The 20,019-nt window shown below is 47.1% G+C and overlaps 1 protein-coding gene across 6 annotated transcripts in view; it reads left to right on the top strand.

The window, feature by feature from the left end:
- The window catches only part of CUX1 (cut like homeobox 1), a 423,932-nt gene that overhangs the window by 181,153 nt on the left and 222,760 nt on the right, over positions 1-20,019 (top strand). For all 6 annotated transcript variants that reach the window (XM_043964600.1, XM_043964601.1, XM_043964598.1 and 3 more), the window contains exon 3: positions 1,192-1,239. In XM_043964600.1, coding sequence (XP_043820535.1) covers positions 1,192-1,239 — 48 coding nt within the window. The remainder of the gene's footprint in view (positions 1-1,191; positions 1,240-20,019) is intronic.

Here is a 20,019-nt window from a genome sequence, read left to right as displayed (position 1 = left end):
CCCCTTTTCTCCTTCTGGTGATGTTTTTTTTTTTTAAAAAAAGCTATGTTATGATCCCTTTACACTTTATCTTCAGGAAAATGTGTTGGGTGGGCTCCCCTGGCTTACGTAACCTCATTGTGTCTGTGAAGCGCTTGACCGTTGCACTTCATACAGTATCTGTCCTTACCTCTGACACTTTCCCTGTTGATTTTCATTATAAAATAAAAACCGTGTTCCTTCAGAAAAACAAGGATATTCAGTAAGATATAATAACATGCCGCCGCCCGTAACACAGTGACTGCTACATCATAGGCACTCAGTAAATGTTGGTTGACTGACAAATGACTCCATCTTTCCAGGGCACATAATTAAGGGGAAATTTTCCAATGGAATGTTATTAATAAGTCACAAAATGGCTTTACACCTTAGCTAACAGGATTTTTAAAAGAATTCTTGCCACAGTAAAATAAAATCAGAAGGAAAAGACAGTTGACAGTTTAATGTCACAGAATTTACCAAAAAAAAAAAAAAATCTGTCTTATCTCTCAAACTCCCCGATATCTTTCTCTAGAAAGACATATCATTCTCCTTCCTTGCTTAGGCCCAGTTTTCAGCACTGTGATAACAACATATTTCCTAAGACCCTAAACATTTAGCTGAAGGGCCCTGAATGGTCTACAAAGGTATTATATATCCAATCAGTTTTCTGATTTATTCATTCTTATAAAAATGAGTTTCTGGAGATGTAGAAAATTTTATTTCTTTGATGCTTAATTTACATGAACAGTCCATTCAGTTAAGGTTAAAAAGTTAAAAGTTACAGCCTAAATCCATTTCATAAAGAAACAATGTTCGAACCTAAATTTACTTCTTATTTCAAGTGAATTTATTATAGCCAACCTCACAGTACTGAAACTGACACTACCGAAGAGCTTTTTAAAAAAATATATTGCATTGCACATAAAATCAGGTGTATGCAAATAAGGACTAATTATTAAAAATGAAATCTAACCATGCTTGATTAAAATAAAATTTAGATTAAGCAAAGCCAAATTTGTCAATATACTAGAAATGGAAGGAAATGGGGGCTGTTGGATGTTATTACTCATTAATACTTGACTCCCAGCTGTTTCGAGGTCAATCTAACATATTTTCTTCTCTTTCTCTTCCCAATGTCTGCCTCCTGATTCATCCTTTTGTATGCACCAGGATTTGCGCAAGCAGGTAGCTCCTTTGTTGAAGAGTTTCCAAGGAGAGGTAAGCTTTGACATTGTTTGGTTCATCCCCTGAGGTGTCTCTATGTGGGAAACAGGTTTTCCTTTTATTCACATTAAATAAATGTCTATTATGTAAGTTCTGTACACTGTTTGACCCTTAACTCGCCATTCACAGATTGGTCTAATGTGAATTTGGTGTAAAATTTCATTTTCCACCAACCACACCCTTCTTTTGCAAAGGTTTTATAGAACAGCATATGCTCCGTTGCTGGTGTTCGCTTTGGGCTTGGAGGTCTACACCTGTGATTTCATTTGTTTAGGGAACTCCCCAGTGAGGAAGCCCCTGCTCCACCAGTGTAGACTGGAATTTGTTCTTCGGCTTTATGAAGTCTTAATTGCCTTGAAAGGTTAAGTGACTTGCCTGTGCTGTGGTCACACTGCCAGTCTGAGGCAGTGTGCACTTAAACCCAGGTTTTCCTGGCTCTACGACCATCTCGCTATCACTGTGTGATAAATGGAGTGGGAAAGTATTTGTAAACCTACTGTGTGCCAAACACTCTGCAAGGAGGAATGAGACGTCCTGTGCTTTCAGAGTGCTCACATTTTAATTGAAGGGCATAGTACATGTTGGGGAGCTCAGCTGTGATGAGGATGGAAAGGCCCAGTCGACTTTAGAGTAGGGTGCAGCAGCAGTGTCAAGGGCAAAGGCCCAGGTGACTTGAGGCTACACTGTTGGGAAGGGGAAAGTCTGACTGAATTTGGGTGGATGTAGGGGTGATGGAAGGGTCCCGTGCCAAGCTGGTGGGCTCCTGCTAGCCTGACTTGTGGCTGCTGTGATTCTGAAAAGAAAAATACATTTCAAACAGAACAAGGAAGAAGCTCCTTTAACCTAGAGACAATAAGGTATGGCTCAGTGAACTTTCACTTGGAGCCAAGAGGCCTGAGTTCAAATCCTTGCTCAGACACTTTGTAGCCATGTGACCATGGGCCTCGGCACACCTCAATTTACACATATCTAAAATGACGAGAATATGACTTGAGCCAAGATACCCCATAGAGCTTTTGTGAAGAAGGTGTCTTATGCATCCGAAAGGCAGTGAAAATGGTGGTGGCTGTTTCTCACTTGCCCCACTGGAGTCACAAATACTCCTTAGTCTTGGCCTCCCAGCTTCCCCTGAGGAGTGAACTACCGGATGCGATCCCCTGCATCTGTGCACCCAGAGTTGGCTTCTTCCTTGTGCCCCCAGCCCACATTAGAAAGGTGGAGAACCCTGGGAAGACTTTCTGGAGGTAGTTGAAAGAGAGCCAGCCTGGGGTAGTAGACGGGGCCTGGGCGTCAGGTCCCGAGAGGCCTGGCTCTGGTTCACTGCTCCGACAGCCAGTGGTGATGGGACCACCTTGCTCAGGCCCAGTTTTCTTAATTGTAAGCGGGGGATAATAATAATAATGAAGCCTCATCACCGGAGAGCAGATGAGATGCTGTCTCCAAAGTACTTTGCAGATACTTTTAAGCACTATGAAAATAGGAAGTATCATTAACTTAAAACACTATATAACTATATTATTTTTGACTGAGATTGTGAGATAGAATGACCTGTGAGCTCTGCAGCCCAGAATTCTGGTGTCAGTGGGTGGCCTCTGGGAGGGGGTAGTCCCCCCGCCCTGCCCCCCCATATCAGTCTGAACAGGCTGGGGAGGGGCCGTGCATGTTCCTTAAGAACTTGCTAGGGTCTCTTATCCACTCTTTCTGCTTTCAGCCGTATCACCAATTAAGGTAACACATTTCTGTAATGGCTGCTGGGCAGTGATTAGGACAGATGTTCCCAGTGGCCTGGTCCCCAGGAGATGGTGAACCATCATGCCTTGATCTTCTAATCCTGACTTAGAGACACCGTCCCCCCCACGCCCTGCAGAGGCACAGGTGCTGCTGTGGGATAGTGGCTAAATGTGTATGCAGAGGACCTGGGTTCGTATCCTGTCTCCCATCCGTGTGATGTTGAACAAGGCACCTCAGTTCTCTGTGCCCAATTTTTCCATCTGCTCACAAAGGTGTTGGACTCCATCCTCTTAAGACTCCTTCCCAGCAGCGCCCCGTCCCCGGTCCTAGGCGCAGCTCACTTCTTCCAACTGGTATTTCATACAGCGTTCCAGGTGACATTCTTGACCCAGGCCTTCAAGGCCCACTTCCTCTCAAAAGGCCCACCCAGCCACGATCACTCCTCCCATCCTTGTTACTTGGGCCCCTCATTGGGCATTAAGCTCAGGTCACCTTGTATTGTTATTTACCTTACTGTATATTTTAATCTGTCTCCCCAGCTGTCTCCTTACCCTCCACAATGCCCCCTCCCCCAGGCCAGAGGTCGTTCTGCTTAGCAGAAAAACAGAAGCAATATAAGAATTGGCAGCCCGGCCTTCTTCCTGTTGTCCGTTATCGCCCCCTCCTTGTTCTTCCTCTTTTCCCCAATATGACTTTTTTTGGTAAAGTCTTTAGCTTTTGTCATCTGCTTCAGTTTGTTGTGAGCTTTAGGACCCCCGGAGTGGTTCTTAGAGGACCCTGCTCTGCTTTTATGCTCATCCCTCTCCTCTTCCCCCCTCGCTTCCTTCTCTAGCACATTTCATTCTAAGATGTAAGTTGGTTGGTGAGCTCCCTGTGCATCCACACCAGTCCCCTTAGACACCTCCTGCTTTCATTGTCAGTGACATGGTTTTTCTTTGTGTCTTGAAAATTTCATTTCTTTCTTGAAATTGTATTTGTTTCTCATTTCTGGAAACAGCTTTGTAAACCTGCCTATGGTTTTTGTGTGAAGCCAGTGTTACATGTAGCTGGTCCCATATGCCAGCGGCTTTATTGAAGACAGTAACTCCCCTTTAGAGGGTCCTGTGTGGTCCTTCACTGACTCAGCTGACAGGAGGAGGGGTATTAATCATTTGTCCTTTGTTCTCTTTGTTTTCACCTGCTCCTTTGCTTGTTTGTTGTCTCCCCCTCCTTCACGTGTAAACTCTCGGAGGACGGGGACTGTCTATTGCCTTTCTTTGTACTCCCAGTGCTTAGCTCAGTGCTGAGGGTGGGCCCTTATTAAATGGTTGTTGGCTGACTGCTCCCCACCAGGGAGTGATAGTCATGGTTAGGGTTAGGAAAAGCCGCAGTATTTCGGTGTCAGCATTTCCAGGTGTGACAACCAGACTCCCAATTGCTTTGGTCATTTCCTGTTATGCTTCCCTGTTGCCTTCAGTACCCTTATATTGTTCAGTCGTGTCTGACTCTCTGTGACCCCATTTGGAGTTTTCTTGGCAAAGATACTGGAGTGGTTTGCCATTTCCTCCTCCAAATCATTTTTACAGATGAGGTAACTGAGGCAAACAGGGTTAAGTGACTTGCCCAGGGTCACACAGCCAGGAAGTGTCTGAGGCCCGGATTTGACTTCAGGCCAGATGCTCTTTCTACTTTACCACCTAGCTGCTCTCTCCAGGACCTAGGAACAGGTCAAAACAAGTCGGTTCCTCAACCTAAAGATTATCAAACTCGCTAGGAGTAATGGCTTTTTGTGACATTGCTTGTTTAGGTGATAATTCTCCTCAAGGTCTGTAAACTCTAGTTCTCCTCCCTCCTCCTTCTCTTCCTCCTTCTCCTCTCTCTCTCTCCAAGGATCCTCCAGTAAATTGTTTAAAATAGTCTTTTGTAATTGAAGCACATGATTCTTTGGTTCCAGATTGGAGCCCGGCCTGGGAAGGGATTTGTCAGACACCTAGAGCTCTGAGGCCCCTCCATGCCTGCCTTCAGTGGTTGCACATGGTCACAGGCGGATTCTTAACCCTGCCCTCAGTCTTTGGTTTGTGCCTACACTTTTGAATTTCCTATGAAGGGAGGAGACACACAAGATGGAAATAGGAATTTCTGTAAATGCTATGACCTTTCCAAATAAGCAGCTATTTGACATGTAAATATTTTCTTTGTGTCACTGCTGATTAACATTTCATTGCATCTTGGAGCTAGATGGGAGCTCAGAGGTCCTGGGGCCCAAACTCTCCACATCTCTGTATCTCTAAAGTGACCTCCCCATAAAGCCTCCACTTGGAGACCTTCAGGGGACAGGATGGACAGCCTGTGCAGAATCCCAAACAGAGAAGGCTTCCTGACAGGTGCAAGGTTGTCCCAAGTCTCCTTTCTATAATGACCTTGCACCATAGCTGGCATTCTCCAGCTCACCACCAGGAGGCCCACTTTGTGAGATCCATGAGGATTCCAGACAGGAGCCTGGCAATCCACACAGGAAAACATAAGTGGATGAAGCATGCCTCGGTCCCAGCATCTCGGACACATGCTGCAGTGAGCTGGGCCCAGCATTCAGAAAGAGGAGGGGGAGGGGGAGCTGGGCTGACTGAGGAGACCGTAGGGCACTTTGAGTAATTCTCAGCTGCTTCTTGCCAGCACAGCTAATCTTTTAAACGCCCGTATTTTCCCAGTGATTCACTCTAGCTGTGAATCATGGAACATCCTGATCTCTGGAGAATCAGAACTGAAGGTCAGCGTATGATGGAGCCGAGAATGGTGGGCGTCAGCAGGCTGCAGCATATCAGCCAGCAGCGCCTCGTGGGTGAGAATCAGAGAAGGAGAAGAGCTCGAGGAAGTCCTTTAACACATTGAGGAGGGGTCTCTTGTCTGTAAGCCCCTCAAGGACCGGGGTGGCTTTTATTCTCTGGCTGACATAGAGCAGGTGGTTAAAAAAGACTTAGGGAGTTCAATGGAAATGAAGAACAGTTGCAGAGGACTCGAGGCCTATAAATGTCCACATCACGAGACCAGGGAAGTGTCAGAAATGAGTTCGGTCCCACTTTTTAGACAACAAATCCCTGTCTCGATCCAAGTTGAGCTGCCAGGCTCCTCAGACTCCTGCGTCCCCTTCTCCTAAACCACTCCCAGATGTTATCTCTGCCATCTAAAAGCTGTGCAGCTTATTGCTTGAACCTAAGCGTCTGCTTTTACATTTTTCTGTTAAATTTCATTTTATTTCATCTTATTAGACTTGGTCTTTTGTTCCAGTGTTTGTTGAGCACTCGCCAAGTGCTTTTTTTTGTATTGAACAGATTTTCATGCTCAAGCTGCCTCCCTCTTCCATCTCATGTGTATCACTGATAGTCTTAAGGGTAATGACCTGATGACGTTTGGGGAATGGGGAAAGCTCATTCTCTTCCCAGTGAAGCAATAATAACACCTTGCTTTGGTATAGCCCTTTTTAAGCTTACAAGGTGAAAAAATAGTTGTAATATAAGGTTCAGAGAGTTGTCACTTTCCCAAGGACACACAGCAATTATCTAAGAAAGCTAGGAAGTAATTTAAAATATCTAGTTGTTATTAACAACATACCAGGAGTGACTTTTTTTTTTCTCAGGGAACAGGCAGAACTTGGATGGGGAAAAAATTTAGATTTCTTTTAAACTAAACTGAAATTTAGCATTTCTTTTAGAACTATTATTTTGAGAAGGGATCCATGGGCATCTTCAAAATGTAAGAGGGGTTCATGGCAAAGAAAAAGAACAAAATAATCACAAGGACAAGAGAAAATTTTTCTAATGAAAAAATAGTTTGCAAGGAAACTGATTTTCATTCAATTTTTCACTGAGCTTGTCATTTCACTATCCTGATAAAACTGACATCAATAATGACATGGCGCCCTCAAGATTCCTATTTGTTTTTAAGCAAATTCTTCCCCCACCTCTCCGCACATTTTTTTCCCTGGCCAGGGACTCCCATGGGACTTTTCATGAAGTCTTGTAATCCTTTGGCAAAGGCGTTGGTGCTGTCGGGGTGGGCCATACATTTTAGAAAACTTTGTCAGCCAGCTTACAGGAGGCATCAGCGTACAACCCTGAAGCACTTTTTAAAGCATCGTTGTCCTTGCTAGAAGCATTTTCTAATCTTGTTGAGAACAGAGATGTAGTTTTCAGGAACTTCTAATGATATTTTTGAAGCTAGGTGGTGCAGTGGATAAAGCACGGGCCCTGGAGTCAGGAGGACTTGAGTTCAAATCCAGCTTCAGACACTTAACACTTACTAGCTGTGTGACCCTGGGCAAGTCACTTAACCCTCATTTTCCCGCCCCCCCAAAACCAAAAAACTAAGCTGGTTCAGGGGCAGCTAGGTGGTGCAGTAGATAAAGCACTTGCCCTGGGTTCAGTAGGACCTGAGTTCAAATATGACCTCAGACACTTGATATATATATATTATATATATGACCTCAGACACTTGATATATATATATATATATATATGTATATATATATATATATATATATATATATATATATATATATATATATATATATATATATATATATATATATATTTTGAGGCTGTTTCCAGAGGGGCCAACATGGGCTACACAAAAGGGTCCTCTTCCTATTCAGCAATGGGATGGCTTTGCCTTGATAGCTAATGAGCTCCCTGTCACCGAGACCATTCAAATGGCGAGAGTCCCTCTGCTTCTGAAATAAAGTGGTGTCTAACTCTGATGCCCTGTCCAATTGTAGCATTCTGCATTAGGGTTGGAAGTTTGGAGTGCGAGGCCTTATTTGTAGAAGGCAGCAGTAGATGAAGATAAGGCCTTGCGCAGAGCAAGCCCGGAGTGAAGCCTGCCCTGACTCAGAGACTGTGATGACCTTTTGGTGCCTCCAGAAGATCCTCCAGGACTCTGAGGTGCCAAACAGCAGCTGGTCTCCATCTGTGAGGGGCCATTCCCCACATGGATCACACATCATAGCCCATATCTGTCCATCAGTCTGTCTGCCAGCTATCTCTCTTACGTGTTTGCTTATGTTTATGTGGACATCTCACCGTTCTAAGACACTACTAAACGTGTACTGAGAATACATTGTCAGACCACAGCTCGTGTCGGGAGATATTTGCGTTATATATTCTAAGCTTATGCTTAGTGTGATGGATTGTGTCAATACAAAGATCTAACCAAGACAGTTCCAAAGGACTCATGATATAAAATGCCATCTCCAGAAGGAGAACTGATGGACTCTGAGTGCAGATCAAAGCATATGGGGGGGGGGAGGGCAATGAGGGTTAAGTGACTTGCCCAGGGTCACACAACTAATGTCAAGTGTCCGAGGTCAGATTTGAACTCAGGTCCTCCTGAATCCAGGGCCAATGCTTTATCTACTGCGCCACCTAGCTGCCCCGAAGCATATTTTTATCTTTATTTTTCTTGCCTTTGCCCCCTGCAACATGGCTAATGTGGAAATGTTTTGCATGACTTCAGATGAATAATGAATATCATATTTTTTGCCTTCTCAGTGGGTGGAGAGGAAAGAGGGGGAGGGAGAGAATTTCTGAAAATTAAAATTTAAAAAAATATCTATATTGGATCACAGATCTACTATAGGAAGGGGCCTCAAAGACAATCTAATTCAATTTCCTCATTTTAGAAATGAGGAAACCGAAGGCCCAAGTAGCTTAGTGACTAGCTGAGAGTCAAGCAGGTAGGAGCTAGGATTTGAACCCAGATCCTTTAACTCCAGTGCCCCTGCTTGTGTGTGTGTGTGTGTGTGTGTGTGTGTGTGTGTGTGTGTTTCTAAGCTTCCTTAGGCCCCGAATTGGCTCATTCTTGCCATATGGACAATTGTAGAGACACTGGTTTGATAGCCTGTCGGGGAGCCAGGATCCTTGTGACATCGAACCCCAGCTTTGGAAATGTTCCATGGAGAGGAAATGCTTATTGAAAGCCTTGCGGACGCCATGTTCTTTTGAAATTTCCTTTTGAGATAAAGGTCCATTTTCTCCACTGCAGAACATTATGGCAACATCTAACCCTGCAATCAGCTGAATGAAACTACCTGTTACCTCAGATGGTGCTTTTGCCCCCAATAAGGAGAATTCTTCAGCTTCTTTGCCCCCTTCTGTCTCACATGAGGCAAAAGCAAGAAAATGTACAAATAGAAGAACGCAGTTGGTATTTTGTAGCTGGCTGTCTTAATCAAACAAAATTGCAGATAAAGACTGTTTTGGTTACCAAATAGTCAATTGCCATTAGCTACCAGGAAGTAGTCTTTGAGCAATCTGAGGGCAGAGTCTTTCTCTGTAACAGTCACTGTTCAAACTCACTCCTTCAAAGGGGGAGTTTAGCATAGAGTTAATTCACAAATGCAATCCCCTTTAACAGTTATAAAGTAAATGATGAATATCATGATTTCCAAGGAAATCATTCCATCAGAGGACATTCACAGAAACTTGAGATGACAATTTTTTTTACTGCTGGCTGGTGTTTTATTTGTTTGTTTTATATGCTTTCAGTACTAATTCTAAGTTTGAAGACCCTCTGACACTGATTAGTGCCATGGTGGTCATTGAAATTGTTTTAATGTACTTTGAGACCTCAGATGAAATCCAGTTATAGAACATTTGAATGGTCTTTATGACTGCGGAAATGATTTGGTAGCACCCCATTCGTTCTCCACTGGCATAGACCCTAAGTGATGCCCGTACTACCACTCTTCTGACATGAAGTCTTTGTTCCTTTGTGGGATTTGGTCTTTGCAGATTCTGATTTTGTGACTCTCTCTCACTATACATACAGTCTGGTCTTGAAAGTTTCGTGAGCACCCACAGTTAGAATGAGAGACAGTTCTTCCCGTGGGGGGAGAGCAGTACCCGTCTGATGTCATCCAAGAGATGCATCTGGAGCCCCAGCTCCAGGAGACCATGAAAGAAGATCCTGGAGCCCAAAGTCTGTGGCCTTGGCCATTGGTTCAACATCAACAGGAAGAGATAGGGTTTTGTCATTGGACGTATCACTTCCTTCTGCCCTGTGATTGAACCCTGAGGACGATGGGCCTTTCCATCTGTCCAGCAGGTCCCCATAGGAGCTGCCTCCCCCTCCTCAAATGTGAGCCCCTTGAAAGCAAGAAGGATTGTGCTTCTCTCTCTGCATCCCCAGACTTTTGGCACAGTGTCAGCCATATGGTAACTCTCCAGCACTACTTTTATTGAGTCAGGAGAACCTGAATTTGAATCCCACCTCAGATACTTATTAGGTCTGTTACCCTGAGTGAGTCACTTCACTGCTCTCAGCCTCAGTTTCCTTATCTGTAAAATGGGAATATTAATGCCACCTACTTCACATTGATACATATTGGTGGAATCAAATGAGATGTGTGTATCACACACACACACACACACACACATGCATATATAAATCACATATATTTACTTTACAAAGTTATATCACATATAAACTTTGTAAACTTTATTATAAAAGGCTAGATATTATGAATAATCATAATAAACATTGTCCTTCCCAATCCAGAGACCCAGAGTGTGGCAGGGTCCCTTAAACATTGTCTCATCAAATGTTCCATCTTATGCATAAATCTCTCCAGTACTGCCTACCCTCCCCCCCCCCCCCCCCCGCCTTGGCAGGAGTTCCAGAGGTCATCGGCACCTGCAGTGAGAGGCTGCCCAGCCATTTCTGAAGAGCACCGCTTGTCTGGAAGACAGTTGCCTCTGTGGAGATGGCTCCCAGGAAGTCTTGGGTTTGCCTCCTCCCACCTGCCAGCCCATCAGACACTTGAACACTGGGAGCGTGTCCTTGCACTTTCCTCCTTTTTCCCAGGCTAAACATCCCCTGATCCCCTGCCCCTTCAACTCTCCCCCCCCCCGCCTTTTTTTGGTGAGGCAATTGGGGTTAAGTGACTTGCCCAGGGTCACACAGCTAGTAAGTGTTAAGTGTCTGAGGCCAGATTTGAACTCAGGTCCTCCTGACTCCAGGGCTGGTGCTTTATCCACTGCGCCACCTAGCTGCCCCTCGACTCTCCCTTAAATGACCTTGTTTCTCGACTTCTCCTCACCCTGGTGATCTTTTGAAGTGCCTGCCTGCGGTCAGTGAGTCAGCGTGGATACGGGGTTGCCAGAAACCTAATTGGATTTCAGGCAGGCAGCATTAATCTGAGTGTCCAGATCGAGGGAGGCCATGGTCCCAGCAAACTCTGCTGGGCACCCGGCACTGAAATCATTTCTGGGTGATGGGTTTTCATGAGGACGTTGGCATTCCGGACCAAGGTAAACAGGATGGTGAGAGAAGCCACATAACGTGTGTATCCACTGAAGGAATAGGGGCTTTGCCTGGAGATGATGACTGTGAGGATACTAGGATGGCCAAGGTCCATTGTAGCCCCCATCAGAGGTTTGGAATAGCTGGCTTGGGCTCCAGAGCGCTGAACAAGGAAGAAGATTTCATTTATTAGAAGGGAAAATGTGCTTATCGGTTTTGTTGTTTTTTGTTTTTTAATTATTTTTTTTAGGCAGGGCAGTAAGGGTTAAGTGACTTGCTCAGGATCACACAGCTAGTAAGTGTCAAGTGTCTGAGGCTGGATTTGAACTCAAGTCCTCCTGAATCCAGGGCTGGTGCTTTATTCACTGCGCCATCTTATTGTTTTAGCTGCCACCCAGGCCTCCAGCTCCTGCCCAGACACCCTGGGCTTCTAATTGTCAAGGGCCAGGCTTCCCCTCCCTGCACTGTCTCAGGACTATGTCCCCAGCCCCACTTTTCACCTCAAGCTTTGGTCCCCCCGCCAGAGCAGTTGGCCCATTCCCAGAAACGACGAGGCAGGCCGCTGTCCCAGAGGTCTGTGCACTCTCCCTGTGACTTCCCTGTCCAAAAGGCCCTCCCTGCTCACCCCTCCCTCAGGACCTGCACTGTTTCCATCTGATTCCCCTGCCAGAACATCAGCTCCTTGAGAGCAGGGGCCGTCTGCCTGTCCGTACCTGTAGCAGATGCTCCGAGCACGGGGCCTAGTCCATGCCGAGTTGCTGCTTCCTTCTCTCATTCGTTGTTCACAAGGACCTCCAGACTGAGGCTCTCCAGTGCCTCAGGGAAGCCAAGAGAGCTCGTATAGGGCCAGGGATATCATCCGGGAAGGTCATTTGGCTGACTCAGGGCCCTTTTCATTCTTAGTGACGCCCAGCGGAAGGGTAGTGCCCACTGCTGCTCTTTCAAACTTTGCATAAATACCTGACTGAAAAATCAGGGACAGAATTCTGCCAGGGGTCAACATGTGCCCCCAGTTGTTTCTGGAATTCAGAGTGCGGATTACCACGCTGGCATGGGAAGATCGTCTTCCCCGGCCTAAGGCTCGCCAGTGAAGAGTGTGATGACCCAGAGGAGAGTTCTTGGGGCGGTGTTGGCAGCTGATGGCTCATGGGGCTGAGCACCGAGCTCTGAGTCAGGAAGATCTAGGTTCGCACACAGCCTGAAACACTTACTAGTTGTGTGACCCTCTGCCCATCACTTCACCTCTGTCTGCTTCAGTTTCCTGATCTGTAAAATGGAGAAAATAACAGACGGCCTCCTTGCCCATCCCCGGGTTGTTGTGAGGATCAAAGGTCTGCTGGGCACATGGTAGGTGCTTCTTCCCTTTCCTTCCCCAGTAAAGAGCAGAGTCACTTAGTGGCATATCTGTGCACATGCGCACACACACACATGCCCATAGACTGTATATGGGCATAGGTATGCCACATCTAACAGGTGAGGAAGCCGAGACGAAGTGTTCCCTGGGCATCTGCCCCTCGGTTGGCATTTCTGTTTCTTAGTGGGGCCAAATCTTACCAGTGGTGAAAACTCCTTCAGCGGCTATTTGATAGGAAGGAGAAAGCAAGGCCTGGACCAGTCTGTCCCTGAACGTCCCTGGGCCCCATGGTCCTTCTATAAATGAAGGGGCTCACCTCACTGGCCCCTACGCTCCCTTCTTGGTTTAGATCTGTGAGACAAGCCTAAGCAAGGGAGAAGTAAAGAGGTCTCTGCAACCCCCGACCATCGGCTCACGTCCCCACATTGTGGGGGTCTTGCCCTTCCTGAGGTCGTGATGCCAGTCTTGGGGCTAACATGTTGGACAGCATGTACATGGCACTCGTGGCTGGGAATCTCTTCTCTGCTAACACTTTGCCACCTTTCTGCCCCGGTTTCAGAAGAGCCTGGGGTAGAACTTGGGGTGCTGTTTTTTTCCGTTGAGTTTGTGATAGTACCCACCTTTCCAAAGTGGTCTCTCCTCACACCCAGGAGGGAAGTTCAGCCCCACCCTTTGAATCATGCATCTTGGGGGCAGTTTGTTTTTCCTCTTGCCTCTATGGATCATCTTCCCCACAGGCTTAGCACGCCTGAGTTCTTGATCTTTTCTCCCCCTACCAAAGCAGGGTCTTTTCCTCCTTTCCTTGTTTCTCTTCATGGTTTGGGGTCAGCATTCATTGTTGATCTGTGTAGAAGTATTGGTAACCTTGGGAGAAAATTACTCTGGGCATCTTTGAGTTTGCAACGGTCAACAGAGGGGATTCTGGACATGGTCAGATCTAGGGTCATGGGTCAAGAGCTGTAAAGGACCTTGGAGGCTATCTAGCTTAATCCCCTCCTTTTACAGATGAGGAAACTGAGGCTGGGAGAGGACAGTAACTTAGGGTCATCGACCTGGAGCAGGAGGAGGATGAGGCCAGCTAGACCAGCTCAGATATCCTGTATCGAAGTGGGAAGGCACCTTAGAGGCCCAGGGAGGAGAAGGGACACCTCCCAAACATTAGGAAAAGGGAATTCACATAGATCGCAATGGGCATCTGGCCTGGGACTCTTGAGAGAGCAGAGGGCCCCGTTAAACATGAAGGGATGAGACCATGAAGACAAATGACCCAAACCGGTGTGTTAAGAAGCATCCTCAGGGCAGCTAGATGGTGCAGTGGATAGAGCACCGGCCCTGGAGTCAGGAGTACCTGAGTTCAAATCCAGCCTCAGACACTTAACACTTACTAGCTGTGTGACCCTGGGCAAGTCACTTAACCTCAATTGCCTCACTAAAAAAAAAAAAAAAGCATCCTCTGGGATGCTTAAAGAAGGGCTAAGTCAAGAGATGGGAAGGGCGGCGCACGCAGAAGGTGAATGAATTCAGGGCAGTGATAGGGACAGATAGGCGCTACATGATCTGGAGGAGAGAACACCAATACTCGGAATGAACTGAGGCTTGGACTTTGGCATCAGACATCAAGAGCCAGCTCTGTTCTAGGCTCTGGCCTAATTGGGGGAGGGGATGGGAGAGGGGAAGGGGACCTGATCCATACAAAGAGAGAAACGAGGGGTTTTGGGGAGGAAGAAAGTGCTCATAGTGGGGGAAAGGAAGGGACAAAATTTGGATTCAGAATTAGGAGAGCAAGAGATAATAATGATTGTGAGAACAGCAATACTAACACTCATAGCAGCCTGGGGAGTAGGTGCCATTCTCATGCCCATTACACAGATGAGGGAAGTAAGGCAAACATTTGAAGTGACTTGCTCAGGGTGTCTGAGGTAGGCTTTGAACTCAGATCTTCTATATGCTGTGCCACCCTGGACTGCCCTCTGGGCAGCAGGGAGACTTAATATCCTATTTTGGTTCTGCCTCCTCTGTCCCCACACTGTCTCCTACAAAGGGGAGACCAGACATGGTTCAGATGGATTGGAAGGTGGCAATGGGAAAGGGGTCCCTGCTTTCACCCAGAACCTCAGTTGGGCTCGCAGGCTAGGCCGCGTTTGCCCCATGGGTAGTACTATATGGAGGATATCTTGGGACCCTTGGGATGGAGCCCAATGCTGGCCTTGCGGGACCCCAGAGAAGGAACAGAGACATGACCCAAGAGCCGCGTCAAGACAGAGCCAGATTGGAATGGGCAGATATACCTCCAGGGGGAGGCGGGCACAGCAAGGCAGGAGCCAAGTCATCCGGAGACGGCAGGCAAGCTTCGAGATTTTGTGGTTGAGACTCTGGTTGACGGCCTGCCAGGCCCTTGGGAGGGTGCACCCTTCGCTGGCCTTCTCTGGGCTCGAGGTGGGGCTGGGCGTGTCCTCCTGGCAGGCAGTCCTGGCATCCTTTGCAAGGAGGGCATGGGGAGGGGGTAGTCTAGACTTACCCCAGACCTCAGGCTCTAGGGCAGGGGATGGGACGAGGCCAGCCCAGAAGGGCTTGAAGATACCAGCCCTGGGTCCTCTCACCAAGCTAAGACACTGTTTTTGCCCTGAGCCCTAACATTTAAATGAATTGTCAAGACCCAAATGAATTATACTCTAGGGAATTAAAAGTCATTTTCAGGAATCACCAGTGTAGTCTTTGGGAATTCAAGAATGAGAAAGGTTCTAGACGTTCTAGAACCCCACAAATGACCCATCTCAAAAAGGGGGGGGCACGGAGAAGGCCAAAATTCCAGGAAAGACAGCACATGTGACAAAGCATGCCCAGTCGCATCCCCATGGTCCCTCGTTGCCCTTCCCACATTATGTTCTTTCTTCTCTGGATCAGATTGTTCATTGAACTCGTTCCAGCTCAGGTTATCTTTTTTTCTACTCCTCGTATCATCATCATTGGGCATCTCCTCCTCTTGGTTCTGCTCTCTGCTTGGCACTGCTTGGGACAAGCCTTGTCAGGGTTCTTTGAAATCGTCCTAGTCACCATTTCTCACTGACAGTCCACGGACTTCACATAGCACATTTTTTCCATCCATTCCCCAAGTGATGGTCACCCCCTTTGTCTCCAGCGTTGGCTACTAAAGAGGGCTGCATTTTGCCATCAACAAAAACCTGCCTCGGCTTCTCTAGGCTGGCTCAGAAGGAATAAGCACTTTGTTGCTTTTCCTATCAAACTTCAGGTTTATTTCTAGAGTTGTCAATCTAATTGACAGCTTCACCAATAGTGCATTAGTGTGCCTGTCTTCCCACAGCCCCTCCAACATTACCTCTTTATCTTTCTCTCTTTCTCCTCCTTCCCATAATCATCACCTTCTTTTTCTTCTTTTTTCTTTCTCCTCTCTCCCTCTCCCTCCCTCCCTCTCTCCTCTCTCTCTCTCTCTCTTTCTCTCTCTCCTCTCTCTCTCCTCTCTCTCTCCTCTCTCTCTCTCCTCTCTCTCCTCTCTCCCTCTCCCTCCCTCCCTCTCTCCTCTCTCTCTCTCTCTCTCCTCTCTCTCCTCTCTCTCTCTCCTCTCTCTCTCTCCCTCTCTCTCCCTCTCTCTCCCTCTCTCTCTCTCTCTCTCTCTCTCTCTCTCTCTCTCTCTCTCTCTCTCTCTCCCTCTCCCTCCCTCCCTTTTTCTCTCTCTCTCTCTCTCTCTCTCTCTCTCTCTCTCTCTCTCCCTCCCTCACTCTCTCTCTCTCTCTCTCTCTCCCTCTCTCTCTCTCTCTCTCTCTCTCTCTCTCTCTCTCTCTCCCTCTCCCCCTCTCCCTCTTTCCCTCCCCCCGTCTCTCCCTCCCCCCCTCTTTCCCTCCCCTTCCCCCCTTTCTTCTTTGCCAACAAAGGTTTATATTGATTCCGAGACCTATTCTCTTCAGCATTGCTAAGAAATCATCATGTATGAAGATGGAGGTCATGTGCTTTTCAAGTTTTCAGTTGTCTCCAAGCTGGAAGGCCTAGCTGAGACTCTGGATAACAGGATCAGTATTCAGAAGTATCTCAGTATTTCACTGAGGGATTTTCAGATATTTTCAAATAAAGCAATATTTCACAAATATGAAGGGCTGAGCCTCAATTAACAAGATGCGATTTCTCAGGGACAAACACCAAGCCCGTCATTTGACAAAACAGCAGCGGCAGTGAGATCCTTGCAGATCCAGGTATCTAGTTCTTCAGAGCCCTGGGATCATAGATTTAGACACTGAAGGGAGCTTAGAGGCTATAAGTCCAATCTCCTCATTATACAGATGGGGAAACTGAGAACCAGGGAAAGAAAGTAATTTGTCCAAGGTCACCCAGGGCAGAATTTACATGGAGGTTTTCTTAACTCTCAGGTTTGTTCCCTCTCTGCTGGTTTTCAAGCCACCATCTGTGGAATTATAACTGAACATCTGACGTCGAGCAGGTGCCTGTTAAATTAGATAGAAGTGAAGTGTGAGAATCTGGAAAAAATATTTAGGGGTGATAGTTGACTGCCAAGTCAGTATTAATCACAAATGTGCTATAACTATGGAAAAATGAATGTCGGTTGTAGGAAGCGCCAGAACCAGAGAATCCCCTAAAGAACCAGGAGCATCAGTTGCCACAGAGCTTTAAAAAAAATTCTACCACGTTGGTCCTTATAATGTTAGAACAGGAGGGAGGTGGGAAGGCTGGGTCATATCATATCTAATATTAGGCTCCTTTCCGAGGGTCACATTTAGGAGCGAGATGGGCAGACTGGGTGATGAAGGCAATTCCAGCTTGGTCTAAAGAACTTTGTAACAGTTAGAATTGCTCAGAAATGCAGTGTTTTGGTGAAGTGGCAAGATCCTGTCACTTGAATTGTTTTCATCAGAGCCTGGAGAACTTTCTTCTCTGATGTGCTTATGATAGGAACTTGTCTTAGGTCATTTCCAAGAGCTTCTTCTAAGAATAAGACTCAAGTTTTACAGGATAAAGTTCAGGCTCTTTAGCTCCAAAATCTCCTCATGGGGTCATAACTCTGGATCTACTCTGGCCCCTTCACTTTACAGATGGGGAAACTGAGGCCCAGAGAGTTAAGTGCCCTAAGAAAGAAAATAGAATTCACAAAGTCCAATGTAAGTAGGTGTGAGCCCATGGTCTAAAGACAGTGTCCGGAAATATGGAAGAAAGGGAGGAAACAAACCAAACTGATGGGAAAAGAGGAGCCCATGAACCTGGATGACTGTGGCAAAGGATCATAGGTGTAGACATGGCAGGAACCTTCGAGACGATTTTATCCAGCTCTGCATTTCACAGATGGAGAAATGGGAGGCCTGGAGGGGCTGTCACTTGCCCCGGGTATCACAGCAAGCAAAAGCCCAGGGACAGAGCCCAGATGTGATGCTCCTTTTGCTCTCTGCACCCCCGCTCCCCATCATTTCTGTGCTTCTGCTTGTATCTCTCTACCCCAGCCATGCAGTTATTTTGCATCTCCCCTCCCCATTCTTGCAGACCCCTGAGTGCTGCCTGTCTCCCCCACAAAACCTTGGGAAACAAAACAAGCCAGAAGCTGTCATTGTTGCCACAATTTGCTTGGCCATTCCTCGTGTCTGGGTCCCAGCTAGACTGCAGGCTTTTTGAGGGCAGGCACAGTATTTCAGACCTCCTTGTATTTTCTGTGAGGCCTGGTTCTGCTTTGCACACAGTAGGCCATTAGGAAACATTTGTTCAATTCACTTCAATAACAGACTCATACCCATGTGACCTTGGGCTCAAATCATGTGACTGCCCTTGGCCTCAATGCCCTCATCTGTAAAATGAGGGGTTTGGGTTGACTTGCTTCAGGGTACAAGAGTGATCTTACCTTTGTCTTTGACTTAGTTGGTGAGCTCTTCATGCCTACTGTGTGCCGAGCACTGGGATTGCAAATGCAGATACAGGCCATGCTCGTGAGGGCCATAGATTCTGACGGTGTTGTCTGAGTGTCCCCAGCACTGGCACAGACAGAGAACCCCAAGGTGGGGAAACTTTACAGGCTGTTAGGGGCCACCACAATGCGCAGAGAGCCGGGCCTGGAGTCAAGAAGATGAGGCTTCCTGAGTTCAAATCCAGCCACGGACACTAGCTGTGTGATCCTAAGCAAGTCACCTGACTGGCTGGCCTCAGTGTCCTCATCTGTAGAATGGCCTAAGAACAGCCTTGTTATGAGGAACAAATGAGATGTGGATTATAAAGCACCTAGTACAGCACCTGGAACATAGTAGGTCTATATCAGTGTGTATTTCCCCTTTCCCCACTGTGTGTTGGTGCAGAAGGGCACCCTCCCACCCTCTTATGGTCCCAGAGAGTCACCTGGGGCCCTGCCCAGAGTCACACAGGGTCAGAGGCAGGAGTCGAAGCTGGGTCATCTTGGCTTTAAGGCCTGCGGTGTTCTCTACCTTAAGGGCGCTACGTGGCACTGTTGAGGAGAGAGAGATGGGTGTAGAATCAAGAGAATCAAGAAGACTCCCCTTCCTGAGTTCAAATCCATCCTCAGATTAGCCGAGTGACCCCAGGGCAAGCCACTTCTCCCCAATGGCCAACCACTCCGTATGTCTGCCAAAGAAAACCCCAAACAGGGTCACAGTCAGACACAACCAGCGCTTGAACAAGAACAACTTAGACTGTGCTGTATCTCTAGGAGGCATCCTGGCTCTCTTGCCTTTTTATCTCCAGGGCTTAGCACAATGCCTAGCGCACAGTAGGTGCCCAGCACACACTTGCTGATTACCAATGATGGCGGCCCTTGGTCCTCAGTTCTGTGATTGTATGGCCTGGCTTGTACTCGTGTCGGATGGTGGGAAGGGCAGAAGAGCAGGCCAGGCAGCCCCTTCCACAGCCTGGACCTTGCTTTTTCTCCAGGCTTGGCGTAACTGGGGTTTGGGGTTCTGTTGCATGTGCACGTGCACATGTGTGTGTGCGTGTGCGTGTGTATATGCACACACATGTGCGTGTGCATGCATGTGCGTTTCCCCGCAGTCAATCCAAAGGCCTAATTAATACAAATCCGTACCGCAGGCTTGCTGCGTGATGGCTCAATTAGAGGAGCAGTAGATCTGTGGTTCAGCATGCAGGCCAGCTTCCTAATTGAAAACACATTTTCTTCTCCCAAGTTGCAGCTGGTTTGGTCCTGTTCATGCAGAAAAGGATATAACCTTGCATAACAGAGGAAGTGAACGGTTGAGAGAGAAGCCAAATTCAATTTCAGTCAGATATTTGGAGGCTAAGTCTGTGATCTATGGGAGCTGGGCAGTGAAGAGTGTGTGTGCTCGTAGAAGAGTGCATCCAGCAGTCTATTAATCACGGCCAGCCCGGGGGTGCCGCCGTGCGCGGCCCTTACATGAGTGCAGCTCCTCGCCGGGCCTGGACAGCAGCCAAGCCCTCCA

The sequence above is a fragment of the Dromiciops gliroides genome, chromosome 4 (genome assembly GCF_019393635.1).
Source record: "Dromiciops gliroides isolate mDroGli1 chromosome 4, mDroGli1.pri, whole genome shotgun sequence".
In the NCBI taxonomy this organism is placed as follows: domain Eukaryota; kingdom Metazoa; phylum Chordata; class Mammalia; order Microbiotheria; family Microbiotheriidae; genus Dromiciops; species Dromiciops gliroides.
Note: the sequence above shows the minus strand (reverse complement) of the source record. Positions and strands in the feature narration are given on the sequence as shown.